The 24655-nt window shown below is 47.0% G+C and overlaps 1 protein-coding gene across 2 annotated transcripts in view; it reads right to left on the bottom strand.

Annotated features, from left to right (window-relative positions):
* Nucleotides 1-22432, bottom strand: part of LOC147894270 (Amidase family protein) — a 194831-nt gene extending 172399 nt beyond the window's left edge. For both annotated transcript variants that reach the window (XR_015542124.1, XM_087385054.1), the window contains exons 1-5: nt 22250-22432; nt 21756-21975; nt 21569-21645; nt 9811-10020; nt 9451-9675 (exon numbers count right to left, since the gene is read on the bottom strand). Coding sequence is in view for 1 of the 2 variants with exons in the window: in XM_087385054.1 (XP_087241180.1) it covers nt 9451-9675; nt 9811-10020; nt 21569-21645; nt 21756-21975; nt 22250-22420 (903 nt within the window). In the remaining variant the exon portion in view is untranslated. The remainder of the gene's footprint in view (nt 1-9450; nt 9676-9810; nt 10021-21568; nt 21646-21755; nt 21976-22249) is intronic.
* Nucleotides 22433-24655: the final 2223 nt, after the last annotated feature.

Genomic DNA, 24655 nt, shown 5'->3' with positions numbered 1-24655 from the left:
ATTACAGAGGAGAAGAGAGTGCCCCAGATAGACTGATCAGGTTGAGCACTAGCAGCCCTCTATTATTGATTTCCTTCCTCCATGGTGCCAGGCCTCACCAAATCTAGAGCCACTGTCAGATGAGATCATCTCTTCCATCCTCAACGGACAGCCAACGGAGTTGGTACCACACACAACATACACAGGTCCCATCACTGGATGGTCAACTGATCGGACAGCTGATTAACAAATATCTCTCTCCCTTTTGTCCTTTGCATTTAGGTACTCTCCCATAGCGACAATGCCCCATTGCCTTCCTCACAAAGTCATCGGGGGACATCCTCTGGAAGTTTGTCAATGAGTGACGCCAAATCTGCTTCTTAAATTTCTGGATAGGCTGATGGGGTACCTAGAGTTAGGGTCCTCTGTAAGGATCCTAACCTCAAGATGGACCATGTTATGATCTAGCGCCCGGATGGTTTCTTTTTTCGCCAGAGAGTAGAGATTTCAAGCAGACAGGACCAGTGCAGGATATGCAGGACCATTGGACACTTTGCCAGGGATTGCCCCAGGAAGAAGGAAAGGCCCAAGAAGCCCTCTGGTACAGCTACCGCCCCACGGCCTCGACAAGGGGGTGGTACAGATCCAACACTTGCTCCTCGGCCTCGACAAAGGGGTGGTACAGGTCTAGCACCTGCTCCTCGACCTCTGCATGGCGGTCCTCCTCAGGATGGTGGTGGTACAGGTCCAGCACCTCCTCCTCGGCCTCGACAAGGGGGTGGTACAAGTCCATCACCTGGTCCTCAACCTCCACCTACCTCGGGGGGCACGCGACGCATTCCAGTGGGTTCCGGCTCATGTTTAAATCCCCCCTTCAGTTCACGAGGGTACACTAGTGGACTCTGCTTCACCTCGAGCTGTCCCTCCAGTCTCACCTCGCACAGTCCGAGACAATGAAGCTTCGACCTCCTCCCCGGTTGCAGCTTCTTCCCTAGAACCAGTGGTGCCAGACACTCTCCTTGAGGCAGTAGAGGTCTCCGCGGCTGGGCAGACACAGGATCGAGAGCAGTCCTCACTTCCTCCCTTGGATAGGGGGAAGGGGATGGTTTACACTATTGATCCTCTTCCCTCATAAGGGATCCTTCGCACTCCGGTGTCTGGTTTGCTTCACAGGAACTCATTTTCAGCCCTGGCAGATGATTCAGATTTCCCAGAGGAGTTTGTGCCCGCTACTTTTGGGGAGCCAGTGATTGGGTTTCCTGTTGACAGGGCTTCTTCTTCAGGTGGCAGGGTTCTTTCCCCTGTTGATTTTCCGCCACTTGGTTCCATTCCTCGCTGCTCGAGCAGGAGGTCTTCCCCTGTTGAGGGGTTTGTTTCCGCCACTAGGTCGGGTAAGGTGTTCCACTCTACATCCTCCCGTCAATGAGGATTATTAGTTGGAACATACAGGGCCTAGGTGGCGTCCCACATCGCCGCCGTAGATAGCTGATCCGGGATCAGCTTCATCCAAGTGTTACTGGGGGTTCCATTGATATCTTATTTATTCAAGAGCACAAACTGGATTCTAGAGATTGTGCCAAGTCAGGCAAGTTGCTTTCTGGCCATAATTTTTGGTCGCCTGCCTTGGGCACCAGGGGGGACACTTCTATTTCAGTTTTGCAGTCGGTTCTCCCCTTAGTTGTGGAAGGATTTGCCCTCCTGGGCCCCCATTGCAGATTCATGGGTGATTGGAGGTGACTTTAACATGGTTGAGTTACCATTAGACAAAAAAGGGGGTAGAGAAGGACTTCACTCTTTGGAGAGAGCAGCTTGGGATGCCTTCCTTTTTCACTTCTATGGCAGAGATACTTGGTTGGACGATGCCTTTCTTATTCAGCCACAGTCCCTCCTGTTCTCTTGGTCGAGCAGGAGGCAGCAGATGCCTATTCATGCACGCATTGACAGATTCTATGTAGATGATTGGGCACTAGACACAGGTGGATCGGTATGCATTGCTGCTGGGGTTTCCACTTCAGACCACTTTCCTGTTGTGCTGGCTATCTCAGAGCCTCACTTGAGAGGCCGGTCTGCCAGCATCAGGATTCCATATGCCTTGTACACAGAGGAGGACCTTACAGAGGCAGCCCTGCAGATATGAGTTTCTCATGTCCAGGGTGGGCAGCCATATCCATCACATGTAGTTGCTACCCTTTCTGGTATTAGCGACTTCTACCTCTCAGCTGCTTGTACCAGGAGACGAGATATTCTCAGACGTGAGATTGGTGTTCGCCAGCAGTTGGCAACTTTGCAGAGGGGAGAGCAGAAACGGCCTTCAGATGCATGGATTCAAGAGCGCCTTGCTGCAGCAAGGGCTCATCGGCAGATATTGCTTGATCAAAGAGCAGAGTATGCCTTTCATGCACGGGAGTCCTTCTGGATTCGGATGGGTGGTAGAGTCAATAAACACTTTTTCTCTACTCTTGGCCCTAGACATAGTAGAGAGAGTGTATCCCAACTTATTGACTCACATGGGGTTTTACAGACAGAGCCTGATGATGTCTTACGCATAGCTTCAGATTTTTATGCCACCCTTCTTACTGATGATCCTAAGACACATGATAGAGAGGATGCTAGACAAGCTATTTGGCAGAGCATCCCTTTGTTGGGGAATCCGGATATGCATGTTTTGCTCGATGCACATTTCACCAACACAGAGTTCAGGATTCCACTTTCAACCCTTCACAAGGGCAACCGAGCTACTAATGCACCATCGACCTCATGTAACCCCTCCATAACCTCTCTGCCAACCCCTCGTAGCCTCTCCACCAGCCTCACATAGCCTCTCTACCGCCACCCTCTCACAGCCCCTTGTAGCCTCTCCACTAGTCCCTTGTAGCCCATCCACCAACCCCCACGCCTCTCTCTCTCTCTCTCTCTCTCTCTCTCTCTCTCTCTCCCTCCCCCCCCCCGCGTATGAGCTCTCAGCTCCCCCTCTGCTCCCCGTCTACTCCTCGTTTGCTCTCAGCCGCCCCGTCGCTCCCTCCCGTAGCCTCTCCGCTGCCCTCTCTCCCCCTAGCCTCTCAGCTCCCTCCCGCTAGCCTCTCCCTCCCGCCCTGCCCCTCGCCTCTCCGCCCTCCACCTCCTGCAATTACTCTCTCTCTCTCTCTCTCTCACCTCCTGCATTTTATTTTTTCTCTTTCTCTCTCTCTCACCTCTTTTTCCCACCCACCCCCCCTTCCTGCAATCCCTTCTTTGCTGCCTCCCCCACAATGAGTGGCAAAGGGGGATGAGGACAGGGGACTAGGCGGGAGACCCTCCGGTTCAATTTTACATACGTGAGGAGATGGGGAAGGGGAACGGTGACAAGGGGAAAACACAAAAGCAACTCAGTCTGGAGGACTTCAACAAACGCAACAACCGGAGCGGTTTGACAGTGGACAGCACCGCGGCCCAGAAGAAAGGGGCCCACCCGAAGCCCATGCCGCTCACCACATCCTCGACCTCTATGGTTACCACCACTATTTCATCACCATCATCTGCCTCATCATATACGCCACCTCTCTCCTCTCCCTCTCCTGCATCATCATCACAGGTCTCCTCTCCGGTAGCCTCACCACTAGCCCCACCGGCCACGGCTCCACAGTACTTTTTCCTCATATCACCTCTACCTCTCAGTCAGCCACCCTTCAGCACCTCGTCCGGTCTCGCTACTCCTACATACCACTCCCCCACCCAGATCATGCTGTCCCCACCCTCAGTACAACCTCAGCAGCCCACCTTCATTCCAACCCCTCTCGAGATCCAGGTCCCACCTGGACCAGGATATCTTAGGCCCCCACCAGATGCTTCGGACTCCTTATTGGCTGAGATACACAACATCCGGGCCCGTCAGGCAGAGCTGACACATTACACTCAGGAGCAAGCCTGATACACCTAGGAGCAGGCCCGCATTATACACGAGTAGGGCACCCTTATCCAGGGGCTCAGACACGACATCACACAGCTTCGAGAGGAGCTCGAGACCCTGAGAGCAACGCCTGGAGGGACCCCAATCACAGAGATGGAGGCACAGATAGCCACGATACAGTCGGCTATAGCAGAGACGACTAGGTGGGTGGATGTGGCGAAACGGGAGCTCGCAAAGGCAACCGTTTCAACCGCCATACAAGAGCAGCAACAAAGGGCTTCGAAGGCCTTCAACATTCGGATACGAGGGATCACGCGAGACAGCACCAGCACCACTACGATGCCCATGGAGGAGGCGATCACCTTTGTGACCACCACCATGGGGGTCCCCGACCATGACATAGAGGGAGCATGGCGTGTTGGGAGAGACCCCAACCGAGAGCAGCCCCTAGTCATTCGCTTCAGAGATTCACATGCTCGACTAGCGACACTCCGACGCCGAGCTGCTCTATGAGAGCATCCCACCCTGTCCATGGACGAGGATTTGACACCACTACAGATTGAGGAGCGACGAGTTCTTCTGCAGCAACGGGATGTTGCCCGCAAGGAGGGGAAATGGGCCGTGGTTCGAGATGGTAGGTTGCTGACCGGCACCCGTTGAGCTCCCACCCGTACCCCCTAGGGGGACGGGGCCTATGAGACTCAGGTTTTCAAGACCCTAGCCTGCACTATTTGAAACTATAATGGTACCTTATGGTCAGACCCAGGGAGCTTCTCGGAGTCTCATACAGGACGAGGCATAGTCTTTTACACAGAGACACACCAGAGCCCAGAGCATCCACTACCGATAGTCAGTGGCCACACATGGGAGTCATCCTTCAGGGATGAGACGAGGGATACAGGAGGAGTTCGAGGATCAGGCGGGGTTGCAATATTGTACCGGTCTTCCCTCGTTGGAGCCATCTCCATTGAGAGGAAGGACGCACACTCCCGATTCATGTGGATCCGAATCCGACGCACAGCCACTCGTGACCTTTTCATAGCAATATGCTACTTCCCACCAGACACATCCCACTTCGCCAGAGTGGCACGAGAGGAGGGTGAGACCTTGCCATATGCACCCTTACATCAGGATATCCCGGACCTTTCAGCCCGCGGGGAAGTTCTCCTTGTTGGGGACTTCAACGCCAGGATGAGCACACGCCAGGCACCACTCATGGACTTCCGAGAAGACTCTATCATGCTACCAAACATGGACCTAGACGGAGCAGGTATGACCAAGATCTCATCGGACCGCACACGGGCCTGTTACACCATATGGACACGCGCTCCTTGATCTAGACAAGATGCACGATCTCATCATTTACAACAGGCTTGACCTATGGCCCTCCTCAGGTGGTTTTACTTGCTTCCCGCATGGGGGGGACACTAGTGTAGTAGACTACATCATGGGATCCCCTACCTTCACTTCATGTATCACCGACTTTACCGTAGCACCACTCCCTCCAGGAGCTGATCACACATACCTATTCTTCACTATCGCCACCCCACGCTTAGCCACACCCGACACACCACATAGGAAGCACGACACCTACCACGACATACACTTTGATCACAGCCTCTCACCTGCCTACTCTGGACGCCTAAACAGACTCCTAACGTACATCGATCACATACCACTCATAGAGGACTCTGCTGCCCTGATTAGTCGCACACTCTACGAGGCTGCCCTCCAAATCTTTCCCCACACCACACGGTCCACTAAACCACCACCTCTTGGTTCTGTACCCTGCAACAACTGGTACGATGCGAAGTGCAAGGCTTATCGCCGACAACTCCGACTTGAAACCAAATGTCACCTCCCGAACACACCAGACCTGAGACACGGTACGCAAGTATCGACGTCTCATACGTCGGAAGAAGCACACATTTCTTCGTCGAAATGAGGAGGAGCTGCTGAACATCTTGTACAGCAACAACTCTAAGTATTTTTGGCGGAGATTCCTAGAGCGTAGGTCTCCATCAGCCCTCACCGACACGAGAGTCTGGCACACGTATGCACACCATCTTTATGATGTCCCACACCAGCCCACTCCAGATCTCATACACACACCTCGCCCCACCACTTGCACGTTGTTCACCGGAGGGGGAGTCAAGGACGTGACATTGAAACTGCACAATGGCCGAGCTAAGAATCACGAGGGGCTATGCACTGAGTTTATCGCATATGGGATTGACACGGTAGCCCGGATCCTAACAAAGCTATTCAATGACGTTGTTTGCCTTGGCTTCCCCCGCACTCAGACACTTAACACCATCACCCCCATCCACAAGGCAGGGGATCCCATGGACCCGAGCAACTACAAGACTATCATGATTGGACATGTGATGTCCAAGATCTATGCAGCTGTATTGGATGCGTCGGTCAGCCTGTTCGCAGAGCTGAGAGGGCTCAGAGCAGAGGGTCAGGCCGGTTTCAGGCGAGACCATGGGACTATGGATCACATACTCACACTCAGGAGTGTCATTGAGGAGGCCAGATCACGGAAGGAGAGGGTATATTGCTGCTTTCTGATTTTCCGCAAAGCCTTTGACACAGTACCTCGAGCTCGTCTCATCACACGCCTACAAACACTGGGATTTGACCATCTGGGCAATCATGGCACTTTATGAGAGAGTCCCAGGCCGAGTTCGGACAGGCGTAGGTTGACAGATGAGATCTTGAGTACCATAGGGGTCAAACAGGGTTGTCCCTTATCACCAACCCTGTTTGGCCTCTACATCGATGAGCTTGAGACTTTCATGGGGGCTTCCAAAGGGACCGGTTGCTCACTTGCCGAGATCATCATCAGGATTCTTCTTTATGCAGATGACATGGCACTCTTATCGTCCACACCCGAGGGGCTTCAGCGACACCTGGATGCACTGCAGGCTTTCTGTTTATCCCATGATTTGGAGGTCAACCTTGGCAAGACCAAGGTCATGATCGTTAACACCTCTCGAGCAAACATGCATGTAGTTCACTTTCGGTGGGTCACTAGTTGAGATCGTATCCTCATACACTTACTTGGGGGTCATCTTCTCCGGCCCGATCTTCATGATGAGACCAGCAATGTAGGCCAGACTAAGCAGGTGATACGCCTCACTGGCTCGGCTAGAGAGATAGTGCTTACCCTCGAACCAAGGCTCTTCTCTTCGACCCCTTGGTCCGACCAACCGGTATGTATGGCAGCCCTTGCTGGGGACCTGACATGTCAGACATAGAGTGGACAAGGGTGGAGCACCTGCAGATCCTCATGCTCTCACCAATGATCCAAGGGAAACCATCTATACCACATCATATCATTCAGGCCAAGTTTGGTGCTTCTCCACTCCAGCTAGATGCAGCCTTTCAGACCATCACATATCTACACCAGGTTAGATCATATGGGGACTGCACATCAGGGAGAAAGAGGTTGCCTTGGTTGGCTCTCAATTCCTCCATGATGTTGGCAGCAGAGGGAGACGAGCGATGCTAGTATGCACGGACTCATAGATGGTTTGTGAGACTAGAGTTTCACATCGATAGGATACCTCCTTTTCAGTACAATTTGTACAGTTTGGATGCCCCTCCGGTACTCCCACCCACCATCCCGATCAGGACACACACCAACCAGGTCATTCGAGAGGATCTCTTGCAACTACACACCTTTAGGACCTGGTTGGAGCCGAGGGGCTTCCAGTGAAGCTGAGCTTCTACAGAGATCACTGTCTTTGTATTTCGGAGGAGGGATTCATCACACCACCGGGGTACACTGAGCTTCATATGCCTCACTCACTATGGATCTCCATCGGACAGTTTCAGGTATTGTCACACCGCCTCCGCATAGAGGGCGGCAAAGCAGGGGGGTCCCTAGGGAGCATCGCATATGCACGTTGTGTGACTGTCAGGAGGTTGAGTTGGAGGAGCATTTTATTTTCAGGTGCCCAATGTACTACGAGATCCAAGGTCGCTACCATTGTCTCTACAGAGACGGCTCCAGGCTCCTTTCCAGATTCCTCGCCTACCCAGATCAGAGATGCCTCGCGGCCTTCATTCACGAGGGGATCAAACACAGAGAGTACTTACTCAGGCGAGCGAGGCTTGGCCACCGGGGCTTGGCCACATCATCAGACACCTCTCAGAGCAGGATCACAGAGTTCTTCCCATCGAGTGACATTGATCATCCAGTCTCTAGCCGCAGACGTGACAAAGACCTCGACCCGACGATCGCAGCACGACACACGAGACATCAAGGGGACACACAGATCACTCTGGGGGACCTCCCGTCATTGTTTAGACCCAGGATACATCCCACGGGATTCACGGTGGCTCTGGCCTTGCGTCGAGCCTCGTCCAGGAGACCGAGACACACGGCACCCCTTGACGGACGCTAGCGTCCCATCACCGACTACACACTAGCCAGGGCGACATGACATACAGAGGATTCCGCTCCGCTCCAGTCTTTTTTCTTTTCATTGTCACACCCAAATGTATTTGATTATGTATGATCAGACTTAGGATTCAGCACGGGTGATGATGCTTGTTTTAGTAGCTCCACCCTTACTGTGATTTGTATAAGGTTTTCTTTCAGTCTCATAGACCCATCGGTCTTCCGACGACTCTGATAAAATTTCTTTCGTTCTTTCTTTCTCGTCCTCAAGCTGGCCTCCAATGTATTCATCTTTTTGGTCAAGGCTCTTTGTCTCTAGTCCACCCTCCTAGGTACCAAGATCTCTATGATGCCCTATGCCTCAAACTTAATTAATCATTCATCATTGTGCAAAGGGTCCACAATCAGCACCTTAAATTAGCCTTTTGACCAAGATGCCAGGTCTCTACTCCATGCACTCACCTCTACAAATTCATGTTCCTTGGGGCAATTTGGCCACTGTGGCCAACCTTGGTCATATGTGGCCCATACCTACTATATGGCTGATCATGGTCAATACGTAGCCCAATCCTCCCATATGGTTGTCTCCAAGCCTTTGCAAATTCAAGGCTATCAACTAAATGTCTCCAACCCTAACATAACGAGCTTACTCAATAACTTTGCACTACATCGTTGGATCCAAGAAGGAGATCCCCACACCCTTTCCTGCAAAAGATTATGGTTGCAATGTCAAACTCCTTCGAACTGTTGAGTTGGAGTATCATGTCTAAATGAAAGACCATTATTCCTTCAAAAATAGATTTTCTCCCCTTGTTTGACACATGTATAGGACGATTGATAGGTGCAGAGCACAGAGAAGTCCAGAGTCTGCAAGGAAGATTCATAGGTGCAGAGCATGAAAAGTCCAGTGTCTGCAAGGTAGAACAACTGAAAATTTGAATAGTCATGCCTATAAAAAATTTTCAGAAGCCCTTTTTCACAGCCGGGTATGCTTCTCCTTACATGCAGTGCATATATGAACACAATGATGCATAGAGAAGTGCAAAAAGTAGGCCTCTATTTGCAGAAAAACAGTCCTCAAGAAGTCAATCTCTTTATTGCAAATGGAACTTTCAATGAGTATAACCAAAACTCAGTTCAATGGAGGCATGATGAGTATGAAAACTGAACATACAGTCATGAAGGCAATATCTTCATCTTTGGCAGGGCGTTTCACACTGTTGAGAATTGGATAGTTGAACCTGCGATCTGAAGAGCAAAACGGTTTTGTGTTCATGCTAGGATCAAAAGTGAGGATGGATGGATCATAAAGGCCTCCATCTGGAAAAGCAACCAAGCCTCTGTTTGCTTGAAATCCTGGGATGTTCATCAGTTGGGCGCCCTCAGCCATTTCATTTCTCTATCATCAGACAGTCAACATGTTCAAAGTCGAGGAACTTGTTAGTCTTCAAGAACATTCAGTGTCAACCACGATGTAAAATCAATGCAAAAGTGATCTGTACATACACACATGTTGGGCTTGACAGATAGGCACCTTGGAGGTGTTGAAAATGTCAACATCACCCAATTTCATTGCTGATTCTACAGCAGAGGCATTAATGGAAATATCTGATGACAAAAGTGTGACGGGATCAATGCTTCCCAGCACACCATTTATCATATGCACAATACCGTTCTCAGTTTTTATGTCTGCTGTTGTCACTAATGACTTTCCAATATACGTCTCTCCTTTTTCTCTTTCCACCTGAAATGCATAATGCTTACAATTAATGTATTTTCCTTTGTTCAGCAACTTCAACAGTAAAACAAAGACACATTTGTCCTGTATTGACCAGTATTTTACTAGGACAAAAGAGACCAAGCAAATCTTCAGAGAACTTCAAACAGTAACTTTCTTTCCAGAATTTGAAGGACAAAGGATCTCCGTAAAACTTCATTCAAAGAGATTTGGACTGAAAAAGGCCTCATAAAGAATTTGACTAGGAAAAAAAATGAAGGACAGAACAGAGGGTCCCATTTCTAGGCCTAGCAAGTCATCCTCAGTCTATCCTTTGTGGACTCCAAATCCGAAAATTCTGCTGCTCACACTTTGTGGTCCCCAAATCCAAAGAGTGCACCCCCCCTCCCCCCCCCCCCAGGGCTCCCAAAATCCAAAAAGTGCAACCCATTCTCTTCAAAAAGTATCTTGTGTATAGTGCTACTTGCAAAAAAAACCAAAACTTCAAACTTTGTCAAAATGATGCTCAAAGTATTCTTACGCACGTAAATCATTTTCCAACCCAACGATCCTTTTTCCCATTTTCCTTTTTCCTTTTCCCATTGCAAATATTTATTGCTTTAAGCCTTCAACTTCGAGATCCTTTTCCATGGCTCCATTGGAGGATATAACCAACAAAAAGTGAGAATGCTCTCTTCAAATTGAAAGTTCCGTGTGAGTATGCGGTAAACCAATAATGCATCAGCGTATTGATTATGGAGTATTGTTGTGCCCATTAACTTGTAAAAACCACTACATTTACAAATGTCTCAAGTTTTGTCCAATTTATGAGGGATGGTTGAAAATGAACTGGTTGGTTATTGCAAGCACATTAGCTGCAAAGCCACATTGCAAGGCTTCAACTCCTCAAGTGCAAGTGGAAATTAGAAGGCTTGAAGTGGGTATGCAAAGCTTGACTGAAGAACTTGCACAAAAATAATTCGCCTCGAGTGTTTGTCCAGTGTGAAGATGAACATGCAAGGATACAAGGGATTGTGACATTGAGCAATGAGAAGGCAACTTTGTTAAAACGCTACTTTTGCTACACAAAATGGCCAAAATCAAGAAGACGCCACTTGGTTAGAAGCATTGCTGTAGGTGTATGCACCCTATAGAGTGCCTAGCAGTTTGTCACGGGCATCCTCAGCCCGTGGCATGCTGGACTACTATGTCAGAGCAGGCAACCACATCAACAGGCCACACAAGCAGCCACTTTAGCAAGCTGGCATGCAGGTAGCCATGTCAGCAGGCTACCACATCATTCAGCCATGCAGATAAGCCACGTCAACCAGCACAGTCAAAAGCAATAGTCACACCACGTCAGCAAGGGTGCCATGTGCGGTGGGCTGTAGCAGGGAGTCGGTGCAGGTCGGTGCAGCCAAGCATGGGTCAGCCAGTTTTAGGGCCCAAGGGACCTATAAAAGGCAACTCTTAGCCCTCATCCATTCATTCCTAGGGAGAGGCGCATATGCACACTGTGTGACATGCAGGAGGTTGAAAAAGAAGAGCATTTCATCTTCAAGTGTCCTGTTTAGGGCGTTTCTACTGCCTCTTCAGAGATAGCTGTGGGATTTTGGCCCGTTTTCTCTCCTACCCAGACCAGCGGTGTTTGGCAGGTTTCATTCATGAGGCACTTAGACACCAGACAAGAGCAGACTTCTTCCTTGGCTAATCCGTCTCAGAGCTCTAACACGGAGTTCTTTCAGCCAGATCACATGGGACCCCCACGAGACAAGGCCTCGACATGACCGTGACCTGGAGCCTGTGACCCAACATCTCAAGCAAAGGACTGACACACAAATTGTAGGAACAAAGTGGATACAGGTAGATGGATTATTCTTCAATGCATCATTCAAGGCGAGGTGTTTGAATTTGCTTCTGTATATGCACCTCAATCTTCTCGGGATAGAAGTGCAATTTGGGATGCCATGCACCGATATCCATGGAGATATCATGCCTTTATATGTGGGGATTTCAATAATGCCCCGCAACAGGGTGACAATACATCACGAAATACTCATATGTTAACCTCTGAAAGGCATGCATGGTCTCAATTACTGATTCATCTTGATTTGGTTGATCTTTGGAAGGAATTGCAAACTTTGACACCTGGATACACTTTTCAACATAATGTCCTTTCTTCTTACCAGGCACCTCTGGATTGCTGGTATAGCATAGCCCCGCAACAAAATGATGATTTTACATGCAAAATGTGGGTTGACTATGCCTTTGTGCATTCAGATCATGCACCGTTATGGTTGAGGCTATCTTGTCATGATATCCCAGATGATAGACTACCTCAAAGGCAACATCTGATTGTGAACAATAGCTATTTGCAGCATGTTACTTTCAAGGCAATGGTTGCTAATGCCTATCAATCTCTGTCTTCTCAGAGCCACTTTGATATTGATAATGCATGGGATTCTTTTGTTTCCAAAATGCAAGTTGTAATTAGAGGTTATGGCAAGTCTTACATGAAGACTATGAGGGAAACTGTTGCTCAGGCTAAATTGACTTGCCAAGACCTCACTGAACTCAATCACTTTCGTCCTTTGTTCTTGCATGAGCAAACAACACTATGCCAAGCTAAACATTGTCTCCAAATCAATGATCACAGGAAACTTGCTATATGAGAGACCACAGCAAGACAAAGAGCTTTCACAGATAAAGGCTGTTCTTCCAAACAATTTTTTAAAAGCTTGCATCAGAAGAGATTAAAAACAACATTTGCAGGGTGCTTATGTCTGATGGTTCATGGACTACATCACAGTCACAGCTTGCTTCTGTTTGTGTACATCATCTCTCTCAGCAGTTTGGTTATGCAGATCCTCCTTCACAGCAGGTTTTGTTTGCAAGAAATTTGCTTTTACAACATGTTTCTCCTATTATCTCCACTACTCAGGCTTTGAAATTGGAGGAACCTTTTACTGAAAGGGAATTGTCAGATGCAATCAAATCCTGTGGTAGATGGAAATTTCCAGGATGGGATGGTCTTAAAGTTCAGTTTTTTAAAGAATATTGACCTCTTTTGAAGCATACTTTGCTGCATATGGTGAATTCTGCTTGGCAAATCAGAAAATGCCAGACACATGGAAGAGAGGTCTTGTTAAACTCCTTCCAAAAAAGCAAATCTGTGAATCTTTGGCTAATTGGAGACCTATCACGCTTATGCCAGTTATTTACAAATTTACTACCAAAATGATTGTTGATCGGATAAAAGGCTATTTGCATTGATGATTGCATCCTGCACGATATGGTTTTGTTCCATGTAGGCATATCACAGACAACATTGCTAATGCCTATGTTGGAATAGAATATGCCAAATATATGCAGCAAGATGTTTTGCTATTGCAAGTTGATATTGCCAAAGCTTTTGATACTGTTCAGTGGGACTGTATTTCACAAACAATGCAGGCCTTGGGATTTGGCACAAAAATGCAGCAAGTTATCAATTCGCTATATCAAGATAGTAAAGCTGCCTGCATACTTTCACGGAATATTTCTACAACCTAGACTCTTGGTTATTCTGTTCGGCAAGGCTATCCCCTCAGTGCTTTACTATTTGCCATAGCCACTCAACCCATGCTTCAATATATGGAGCACCTTTTGGACACTGGCATGTTGCATGGATTGGAAATTCCTAGCAGCCGTAGCATGATCGCTCAAGCATATGCTGATGATTCTTTCATACTCAGAGTGATCTCTCCTTGATTATGCAAGCTCTTTCCACATAAGACACAGCTACTGGTTTTCATGTGAATTTTCAGAAATCCAAGCTATTGCCGTTACATGCTAAAGATTGGCATAGTCTTTTGTGGCCTGGGGAAATTGTTCCACCTTCTCAATTGATTCGACATCTTAGCTGTCCTCTAGGTTGGGGGCTCACTCGTTCTCAACAAACTGATTGGGTGCTCACAAAGCTGAGGAAAAAACTTGAATATTGGAAGCTTGCAACTTTGCCATTACATGTTCGTTTGCGAATAACGCAATCCATTTTGATAGCATACATACAATTCTATCTGTCCCTCATTATGTTTACTGAGGCAGATCTGGTTTCCTTTATGTCTGCTATCATGGAGATTTTTTGGCGTACAAAAAATGGCAAGAAAGGTCTCAGATTACTCTCTATGCATCGTCTCTGTTCTCCAAAGATGCAAGTGGGTTTAAACATACTCAATATTCAAGTGCATATACTTGCTCACAGGGGGAAAATGATGTTGCAGTTTATGCAAGAGGATCAGCCTTGGGCTTTCATGATCCGCTCTCTTTTGTTGCATATTGATACTTCTGCTTTTGGGCATTGGCAGCCTACACAATGGGATTTTCTATTTGGCTCTATTCAGGGCAAGATCAAAGGCTGCCCTTTTGTCTCTCATTTGCTTCTTGATTGGAAGCATATTTTATCCCACTTGGAATGGAATGGCAAGGATTCTTTGTTGGGAAATTCCTTGAGGGCTGAGAATATTTATTGGTCCGAAGTATTCCACCCTCCTTTGGCTATACAAGAACCCAGGCGTTCTTATTTTATATCTTTCAAAGGTATTGCTTCTGTGGCGGATGTGCTTCAAGATGATGGCACTCTTTTATCTTTTTCTGCGGCTGCTAGCAAGTATGGTTTGGGAGCTCATTATCGTCCTTTATGGCACAAAATTTCAGAAATGCTTCAACCTTTCTTGTCGGTACCTCGTTTGGAACTTCAGGATAGGCTTGAGGATTGGACTCTCCATTCTTCCTCTTCTTTAGCCCGTCCTTTGAAGCTATCACATATCACAGTGCCTCCTCTGTATAAAGTGTTGTTACCTCCAATTTGGGTTTCTGACAGAGCCAATTCTGTTTGGCATATGGATCGCCCATCAAAGTGGTGGAGAAAGCGGCTGCATCTCCTTTGGCATTATAAAGTCCCTCTTCGGCAACAGCTTTTCCTCTGGCGAGTCCTCCTTGGTATTTTTCCATCTGGACAGTTACTCACGCATAGACATATTGCCCTGGCTGTTTGCCACCGATGTCTACATTCTGTTGAATCTGTGCCTCACATTTCTGGCACTGTCCACATACTTGTGATTTCCTCGCTCTCATTCGTCAGGGCTTCGAGCGAGATTTCCTACTATTACTTTTGGCAGGTTCTTCTGGTTATTTGGTTTTCATGCCGCTAGACAGGGTTTTGATTTTATTTTTTGTTTGGGTGCGCTACTGGGCACTTTGGACTCTATGGATGGACAGAAATCATAAGAGTCTTTGATGATCCTACTTTATCATCTTTCGTTTTTTTCAAACGATCTCTGCGGCAATCGTTTTATGATTGCTTTCAGACTCATTTGATTGATCATGATGTTTATGATTTTTGGTTGAGTAGTAGTTACTCCGCTTTTGGAGTACCTATGAATGTAATTATTTCATAGCAATAAAATATTTGTTCTCACTATAAAAAAAAGTGTGTACTTCTGGGAGTTTTTCCATCTGGACAGCTGCTAGCAATGTTTGACTTCTCAGGAGACTATGCTTCATTCGTTCTGGCTTTGCCTGTGCTCCCGTGAGTTATTGGATCTTCTTCGGTAGCGTCTGAGAGTGAGATTCCCGACTGTTACTTTTGGGAAGTCTTTCTAGTTCTTTGGATTTCATCCGCACACACAAGATTTTGATCTTTTCTTTGTTTGGGTTCGTTATTGGGCACTCTGGACTTTCTGGATAGACAGGAATTGTAAAGTCTTCGGTGATCCCACATTCTCTTTGTTTGCTTTCTTCAAACGTTCTCTGCAAAGATCTTTCTTTGATTGCTTGCAGAATCGATACATAGATCATGATGTATATTTGGCATATACAGAGATTTTCAGCTGATGTATTTGACAGTGCCTCGTTTTGAGGTGGCTATTCTTGTAATATAAACAATCCTGGCTTTCACTAAAAAAAAAGTGTGTGCAAGGAGACGCAACGGATCTGCAGGTTATGCACACTTGAGACAGTTGAAACAGAGGAGCATTTCTTGTGTGTCTGCCCAGCCTACTATGAGATCCGGGGACGCTATCACTGCCTCTTTCAGGAAGGGAATGGCTGACCCACTCCCCCACTTGATCCACTTCCATGACTGGGTTTGCATGGGCCTTCCTTGATCGAGATACGACAACACAAAGAGACGCTACTACGACATATCAGACAGCAACAAGCACTGATAGCACCCCAGGAGGCTGAGTCAGATCAATCACAGTGACATGTCATGGATTTCTATGTATTCAAGTCTACTCCAGGCCACAGAGGGCTATAGGAGGAGTTAACAGACATGCGAGCAGCACGGATTACCGGGGAGAGACGACATGGTGCTACCGAGCTAGGGGAGTAAAGTCCACACACGACACAAAGAGTAAACAGAGCACGCATGATCAAGGTCCACCGACCCACCCCTGCCCTCCTTAAGGAGATCGCCCAAGACGAGGCGTCACTCTTGATATAGCTCTTCCGATATAGAGGTCGAGGAGACCACACCCTCCACCCCACAGCTGATAGACGCGGATCAGGGATATCTTAGCAACCCACAGAAGAGCCACCACGGTTCCGGGTTTTGGCTGCTGAGTCTCAACTTCTCAGTTTATCAACTCCAATCTTTTGTACTTGTGGTTTTGAGCTATATAGCTTAGCTTAGCATAGCACTCAACAAGGGCCCTAGCGCGCCCTTTGCTTCAGCCCTTTGTGGCTTGTATGAGTTCCTTTCCATTTGTTGTACTTTGTCCCATAGGCTCATGAGGCCTCCTGAGGACGTTAATCTCTCTCTCTCTCTCTCTCTCTCTCTCTCTCTCTCTCTCTCTATATATATATATATATATCACATACCGTTACTAGAGGATTTTGCTGCCCTGATTAGCAGCTCACTCCACGAGGCTGCCCTACACGCTTTCCGGTATACCACACGCTCCACTAAGCCTCTATCTCTTGGTTCTGTGCCCTGCAACAATTGGTACGATGAGGAGTGTAAGGCTCTTCGCCCACAACTTGTATGATGAGGAGTGTAAGGCTTGTATGATGGGAGCCCCCCCCGCCCTAGATCTCTCACATTCACCCCGCCCACCACTTGCACTCTGTTCACCAGAGGTGGTGTCAAGGATGCAAAGTTTGTGTTCAAATACGTACAAGGTACTTGGTCTCTTGGTTTGCTACTTCCCAGGGTGTAACTTGCATTTACTTACAATACTTCAGATTGGGCTTGTGAATATAACACTAGGTAGTCAACTACTGGTAATTGTTTCTTTCTTGAACACCTATGCATTTCTTAGTTGGTTATTGCATATGGGATTGAAATCCTAGCCCTGTTCTTAGCAAAGCTATTCAATGAAACAGTTCGCCTTGGCTTTCCACACGCATGGACTCTTTACACTCACACACCTATTCACAAGGCAGGGGATCCCATGAGTCCGAAAAACTACAGGACCATTATGATTGGACATGCCATGTCCAAGATTCATGCATCAGTTCGTCTTGGCTTTCCACACACATGGACTCTTTACACTCACACACCTATTCACAAGGCACGGGATCTTATGAGTCCGAAAAACTACAGGACCATTATGATTGGACATGCCATGTCCAAGATTCATGCATCACTACTTGACATAGAGGTCAGCCGGTTTGCAGAGATGCAGGGACTCAAGGTAGAGGGATAGGCAGGATTCCGGCGCGACCACAGGATGATGGATCACGTTCTGACACTCAGGAGTGGCATAGAGGAGGCCAGGTCACGGAAGCAGAAGGTATACTGTTGCTTTGTGGACTTCCGCAAAGCCTTTGACACGGTCCCACGGGCTCGCCTCACCAGGCACTTGCAAGAGTTGGGGTATGACCCGAAGATCACATGGGCTGTTATGACGCTTTATGAGAGAGTCGGACAGGGACCGGGCAGAGGAGATTATGAGCACCATCGGGGTCAAACAAGGTTGTCCACTATCACCAACCTTGTTTGGCCTCTACATAGATGAGCTAGAGATCTTCATGGGGGTACTAGGGGGGGCTGGCTGCTCTCTCGCCGGTACTCTGATTCAGATCCTCTTGTACGCAAATGACGTAGTATTGATATCCTCCTCCGTCGAGGGCCTTCAGAGACATTTGGATGCATTGCAAGCTTTTTGTGCATCACATGATTTGAAGATCAACCTTGGTAAGACCAAGGTTATGATCTTCAACACATCTTGAGCAGCCATGCATAGGGACCAATTCACATTCGATGGGTCAGCGGTTGAGATTATCTCCTCGTACACTTACCTAAGAGTTGTCTTCTCTAGCCGATTTTCACAATGAGACCAGCGATGCAAGCCCGCTTGGGCAAGGGCTACGTCTCACTTGCCCGACTGGAGAGATAGTGCTTCCACTCACACTTCCAAGACCCTTGAACCAAGGCACTTCTCTTTGATTCCTTGGTTAGACCAACAGGCATGTACGGTGGCCCTTGTTGGGGGCCAGACCTCTCGGACACAAAGTGGGCTCGAGTAGAGCAACTACAGATTCTCTTGTTCTCATGGATGATCCAAGGCAAGCCATCGGTGCCGCATCATATCATTCAGGCCGAGTTTTCCACTACAGTTAGATGCAACATTTCAGACCATTACTTATCTACACTGCGTCAGACAATACGGATCTTGCACATCGGGGCGACGTAGGCTGCCACGGCTCGCCTTATCCTCGTCGATGGGCCTCGCGGATGGATGAAACGAGCTCCATCTATCCCACTTCGGTACCACAAGGTCAACCAAGTCATTCGAGAGGATCTCCTACAGCTACACACATTCAAGACCTGGTTGGAACCGAGAGAGCTTCCAATGAAGCTCAGCTTCTACAGAGACCACTGCCTACACATCTCTGAGAAGGGCTTCATTGTCTTGCTAGAGTACACTCGGATCCACTTACCACATTCACTGAGAATCTCTATCGGATAGTTTCGAGTCTCATCACATCGACTCCATATCGAGAGTGGACGAGCTGAGGGGATACCCAGGGAGAGCCACCTATGCATGTTATGTGATCGGCAAGAGGTTGAGTAAGAGGAGCATTTCGCACTCGAATGCCCCGTATACTACGAGATCCGCGGTCGATATCACTATCTCTTTAGGGATGGTTTCGAACCCCTCTCCAAGCTTCTCTCATATCCAGACCAAGGGTGCCTCGCCGCCTTCATTCATGAGGCAGTTCGACACCGATAGTTTTTACTCCGGACATCGAGACAGACCTTGGGCTTACCATCCGACCCATCCTAGATCAAGATCACGGAGTTCTTTCAGTCGAACCACACGGACCGTACAGTCACAGATAGCATGCGCAACAAAGATCTAGAGACTGAGTCGCGTTGTGCTCGGTAGTGGAGAGACACGCGGATCACACTGGGCAACCTCCCATCCATGTTCAAACATGGGACACGACCCACAGGGATTACCATAGCCCTTGTCAGGAGCAGAGCCACGGCTAGGAGACCGAGGTAGGCAACACTCATCGACGGTCGCCAGCTCTCCATCATTACTACACATTAGCACAACCTCACCCCCCTTCAATTCTCCCCTGACTTCTTACACCCTTGTGAGGTCCCCACATTGTGCTGCATTGGCCTGACCTGGTGACGACAATTGACATGATGATAGCGATTAAGCTGATGATGATGAGGATGATGATGATGTCATCACTAATGATACAACTATGTTTTACCTAGGACTTAACAGTCAGCATGGGTGATAATGCCCGTTTTAGTGGCTCCACCCTTTCTGCTTGTTTGTATCAAGTTTTCTATCAGTCTCATAGACCCATCGGTCTTCCGAAGACTTTAATAAAAACTCTCTCTCTCTCTCTCAGCTACCTCAGCTCTTCCCTATGCACAGCAGCAGCACCGCCGCCTCAGCACCTCCCTCCGCTTCCTTCTTCGCACAGCAGTGCTGCTTAGCAGTGCCTCTGCTCCTCAGCTCCCTCCACTACTCCCTTTGCACAGCAGCGATCCAAGGTCTGAAGAGGCACTGGCAAGCAAGCAGTGGCCGATGATGTAATGCAAACATGCAAGGCATCTCCCCCTACCCCTCAATTGATTGATTTGTACAATCAAGGATATGATGAATGCAAAGTCCATAAAGATAGGTTACTCCAGAGGTGGATATGAAGGTCGACAAAGAGATTAAGAACACAAGGCCATGTAGATAATGTACTTAAATGATTGGGGGGCTACCCAATGGCTGGTACAAGGAGGAAGACTTGTTTTATACAGATTAAGGCAGCAGTCCCAAGTATTAAATGGCCAGAAGATAACAACGATGACGTAGATGAGGTAAGCACATCCATCAAGTTGGAACCCATGCTGTACTTACTCAGGCTGCAAGGATTAACACGTCCTCCAGGAAAGAGACCAATCGCTACCATAGATGCGACCTACTGAATGGTCGAAGTCATACTAATACAAAGAAAAAGGAGAGGCAAACGAGAGGGATAAAGAGAAAGAGAGAGACAAAGAGAAACAGAGACAAAGATAGAGAGGGTGAAAGATGATGAAGTCGTCACCATGCATGCCTTTCAGGCCCCCAGACTTGTTTCCAACCCCAAAGTTGCTGCTTTCATGAATTCACTTTGAGGCCTCACGCCTCCTTTGAGTAGTGTAATAAGCCACTATGAAGGCTTTATAAGGCCTTCAACTGAAGTAGCTCAGTGCTTCATGCCCAAAGCCTTCCCCCTGGTTTCAGCCAGCATTGACTGTAAATGGAAAGGGGTTGGGGAAGCTTTACTCCTCCCAAAACACAAAAATTGTGTCAACCAAGCGTCTCTCTCCCCTCTCTTGAGAAGATGAATCAGCTTATCAAGATCTGCTTTCTTGTTTAACAAAACTGGCTCCCAACGACAAAGTACAGCCACCCTGTCATCAACGGAAGCAAACCATGTTGCCATATGTCCAGCCACTAGAAAAATATATAAATCAAGCAATTTTGTTTAAGGCAGATTTCATGCAACTAGTGGACGGAAGGATGACAAGCAAATTGACAAAATATGTCATCACAAAACGCTAGTTTCTGCACGAATTTGTTGAGGGCAAAGTTTATCGTGGATAAAAGCATTGTAAACCCGCTATAAGCACGGTGAACAGATGAGTTTGTGAGACATTTGATTGAGTGTGGTGATGGGAAATCATTTAGAAGATGCCAAGAGATTTTCAAATAGGCTCCCTTTAGAGAATCTCAATAAATTAGGGCCATAAAATACTTGGCGAGAAATCTCAATGATTCAAAGGAGCTAAAAATGGCAAGCACAAAGCAACGCTTCTTGCCTTTTCAATTCCTCATTCCTATTGTACACTTAGTTCGCTTCAGTTCCTCAAAGTTCTCTCTTTGATTTTCTTTCAAGTGTAAGTCGTGCTTGATTAACAGCCAGTGTAGTAAGCTCATTGTTTACCTCTAGACCAAGAACACATACTGGACCTACATTCAAATCAATTGAGAGAACACACGCGCCTAATTATGCTCCTATAAAACAATTTCTTAAAATCTATATTTCTAATAGCATTCTCAATCCGGCAGTTCTTTTCTTCCTGCACCTGCTCAATTGCGTCTCCTGCGAATTGCAGTCTGTCTCCGTTTTCCAACGATCTCAGTAGGAATCCCCCATCCACTACTGTAAGAGAGGGGGGAAACCTTCAGCAACCATTTTATGACAGATAGAGAAAAGATGAGCGAAGGGCAGAAAGTACAAAGGGAAAAAGATGTAGAAGGCAAAGGACAGACCGTGATTGAGCAGCAATTGCCTCAAGTTTGTTGAGAGCAAGAGTTCTTGGGGCGACGAACAAGGCTTCGCCAAGTAGTAATTTTGAACACATGTAAGAGTGCGCTTTCCGAGCACATCCTGGAAAGCATGATTGGTTGGCGCAAATAGTGTGAGCTCAGTGGTGACATTCGCAAGGTCAGTATCCAAGCCCGCAGCTGCGATTGCGGAATGCAGGATACTCTGGCAAAACAACAAACTAGTGAAGCATTTGCAAGCAAGTACTTTCAACAGGAATTGCCAAGCATGCATGTTTCAAAGAAAAAAAATGGGATGAGTTGTGAAAGTTTGTTCGCTTAAGTATATATGCTAAAAAGATGCTTGAAGTAGCTTGCGTAGAAGCGCTAGTGTGTGTGTGTGTGTGTGTGTGTGTGTGTGTGAGAGAGAGAGAGAGAGAGTTCCATTTTGAAAGAGGATAAGCAACAATTTGTATCAACAGATTACCGATCACACATACCAATTCCGGTAGAGAGGCAATTAAACCTAGAATAGTCGGATCCTCCAAGAGCGGTAGACGTTGTGCAGGCATGGTGGCAAGGGATTGCTCGTTGAGTAGACAGGCATGGTGGCTAGGGGTTGCAGCAAGAAAGGGCAGCCAAAAAAAAGAAAGCAGGACGGCAGAAGCCATTCTCAAAATGAAGAAGATGACACGCCTGTTGAAGATTTCGTATATAACTTTTGGCGGCGAGCGTTTTAAGTCAAAAGTCCACCCGGTCCCCCTTGGCGCCCCCCCCCCTCCCCCATTGACCCTCGTGTTGACGATCTCTATCCATTGACACGTCCCCACGAAGAAGCCACCACGCCAATACTGAACCATTTATTGCTAGTTTACCAAGTGATATAGAGTAGAGGGGATATGTTCTTAAAAAAAATTCTAACAAACTTTTTTGAATAGTGTCTTAACAAGTTGTACCTCGTTCAAGTGGCTTGTCATCGTGAAGGGATTCGCAATAGGAAAGAGGAAAAGAAGGAGGAAAAGTTGGAACGACATTAAGCAGCCAAGAAAAAGGGGGACCAAAATAGAAGCAAGAGAGAAAGGGCGAAGAAAAAGTGGAGACTCAACGAATCACAAAAAAAGCTAGAAATATTTTTTAAATTAGCTTCTTAAGGCCAAAAACGTCAATATAGCCTACCTTACGGCAAGCCAAAAACAAAGCTTCACACAATGAAGAAAAAGGTACCCAGTAGGAGAAGTGCAACTAGCATTAAATGATGAAAAACTAGGGTCTCACAAAATAAAAGGAGGTTCTTGGCATCATAGAGAATGATGAAAAACTAAGGTCTCACAAAATAGAAGGAGTTTCTTAAAATCATAGAGAAAAAGTTCAACTGCTCTATGTGAAAAATACGAAGAACACCATTCCCTTCAAAGGTTAAGTGCTTTGGACTCATAGATGAGAAGATCAAGAGCGATTCGTTTATTAAACTAAGGGCATAAGGGGTAGTGGCTCCTTGTTTCTTCTTTGAGAGGCATCATTTGGGCCATGTAGACCAAAGCCCCAATCCCCAATGGATGTGTTTTGTGCTAATGTTGATTGGGTGGATCATAATATCTTGTACCAACCACCTCTTCTAGAGTATTGGAAGGTTGATGTGGAAATAAATATCACATCTTCAAAGATATGTCATCTGCAAAGAGCTAGATATAAGTTGCAAAATGTGAGATCATCTTGAGTGGAGTTGTTGTCTTCCTATGTACCAAACAACATACTCTTCAATTCCACATGCTCAAAGATCCTTGGAGAACAACAAAATAAAACTAGTATGCAAGCTAGTGCTACAAGATCCTCTAAATCAAGACATGGAATTTCAAAGAGGATGCATCTACAAGAATTACAAATGCAAAGGGAATGAATGAAGTTATCTTAGGAGATATGAATGAATGAAGTTATATTAGGAGATATGACCATTGAGCCTTGTTCACATTTGCTCAAAAGAGCTCCCTACCTGGCTTGCAAGAATTTGTACTATGTGTTCCTCCATGCTCTAGAGTTGCATATAAGACTACATGACAGTCCATAAGCAATCGTTGGTCACTACTGAGAAAAAGTGGTGTGAACAGTCATTGGTCAGCCTCCCATAGCGACTTGATTGTGCCGAGTAGGAGGTAGTGCTAGCTAGCAGTGCATGGTTTGTATTTGGGGTCCAAAGATGGGCCTTATGGGTTTTCATGTGTAGTTGGTCAAGTTGACGGATTATAAATGTAGTTTTACGTTTGTTAAGTTGTTTAGCTTCTTAGCTACTCTTCCAAGGGCCTTAGTGGTTTTCGGCCCTTCAAGCCTCAAGGATCCTTAGGGATGAGCCTGATTAGTATTTGCTAATCAGATCCATCCCACGTTTTTCTTTGCGTTTGGTCAATTTAACTTAATTAGTTAGAGGTTAAAGTTAGAAGTTAGTGTTTGATGAAGACTCTAAATCTTGACTTAGGGTTGGGGCTTTTGTCTCTTTCTTGAGATCTTTAGTGCTTTTGTCTTGTTGTTTCGGCTTGCAGCTAGATTTTCTCAGATGGCGTTCAAGGAGAAGAATCATAGAATTGCTCGTCGAGAAGTACACAAGGATGTTCAATGGCTTACAAAGCACCCTTTTTGTGAGGAAAGCTTCAGCTATTAGTAGCATTTATTAGGAAATAGGAGGATCAGGCCACCTCGTTCGTCAAGGGATCGACACTACTACATACGGGCCCTATTTCAACGCTTAAGCATCGATGTTTAGCGCGTGCGGGATGCTAATCATCGATAATCAAAGCTCCCGGGATTAGTTAAGTGTCGCTATATAGTGACACTTACTAGACTTGTGAATGGTTGTTATATAGCGACACTAAGACTCTTTCCTATAGCGATGTTTTACAGAGAGTGTTTTTTCC

This window comes from Dipteris shenzhenensis, chromosome 14 (genome assembly GCF_047967505.1).
Source record: "Dipteris shenzhenensis isolate YYH24624 ecotype China chromosome 14, Dip_SZ_1.0, whole genome shotgun sequence".
NCBI lineage: Eukaryota > Viridiplantae > Streptophyta > Polypodiopsida > Gleicheniales > Dipteridaceae > Dipteris > Dipteris shenzhenensis.
This window is presented reverse-complemented; position numbering and strand designations above follow the sequence as displayed.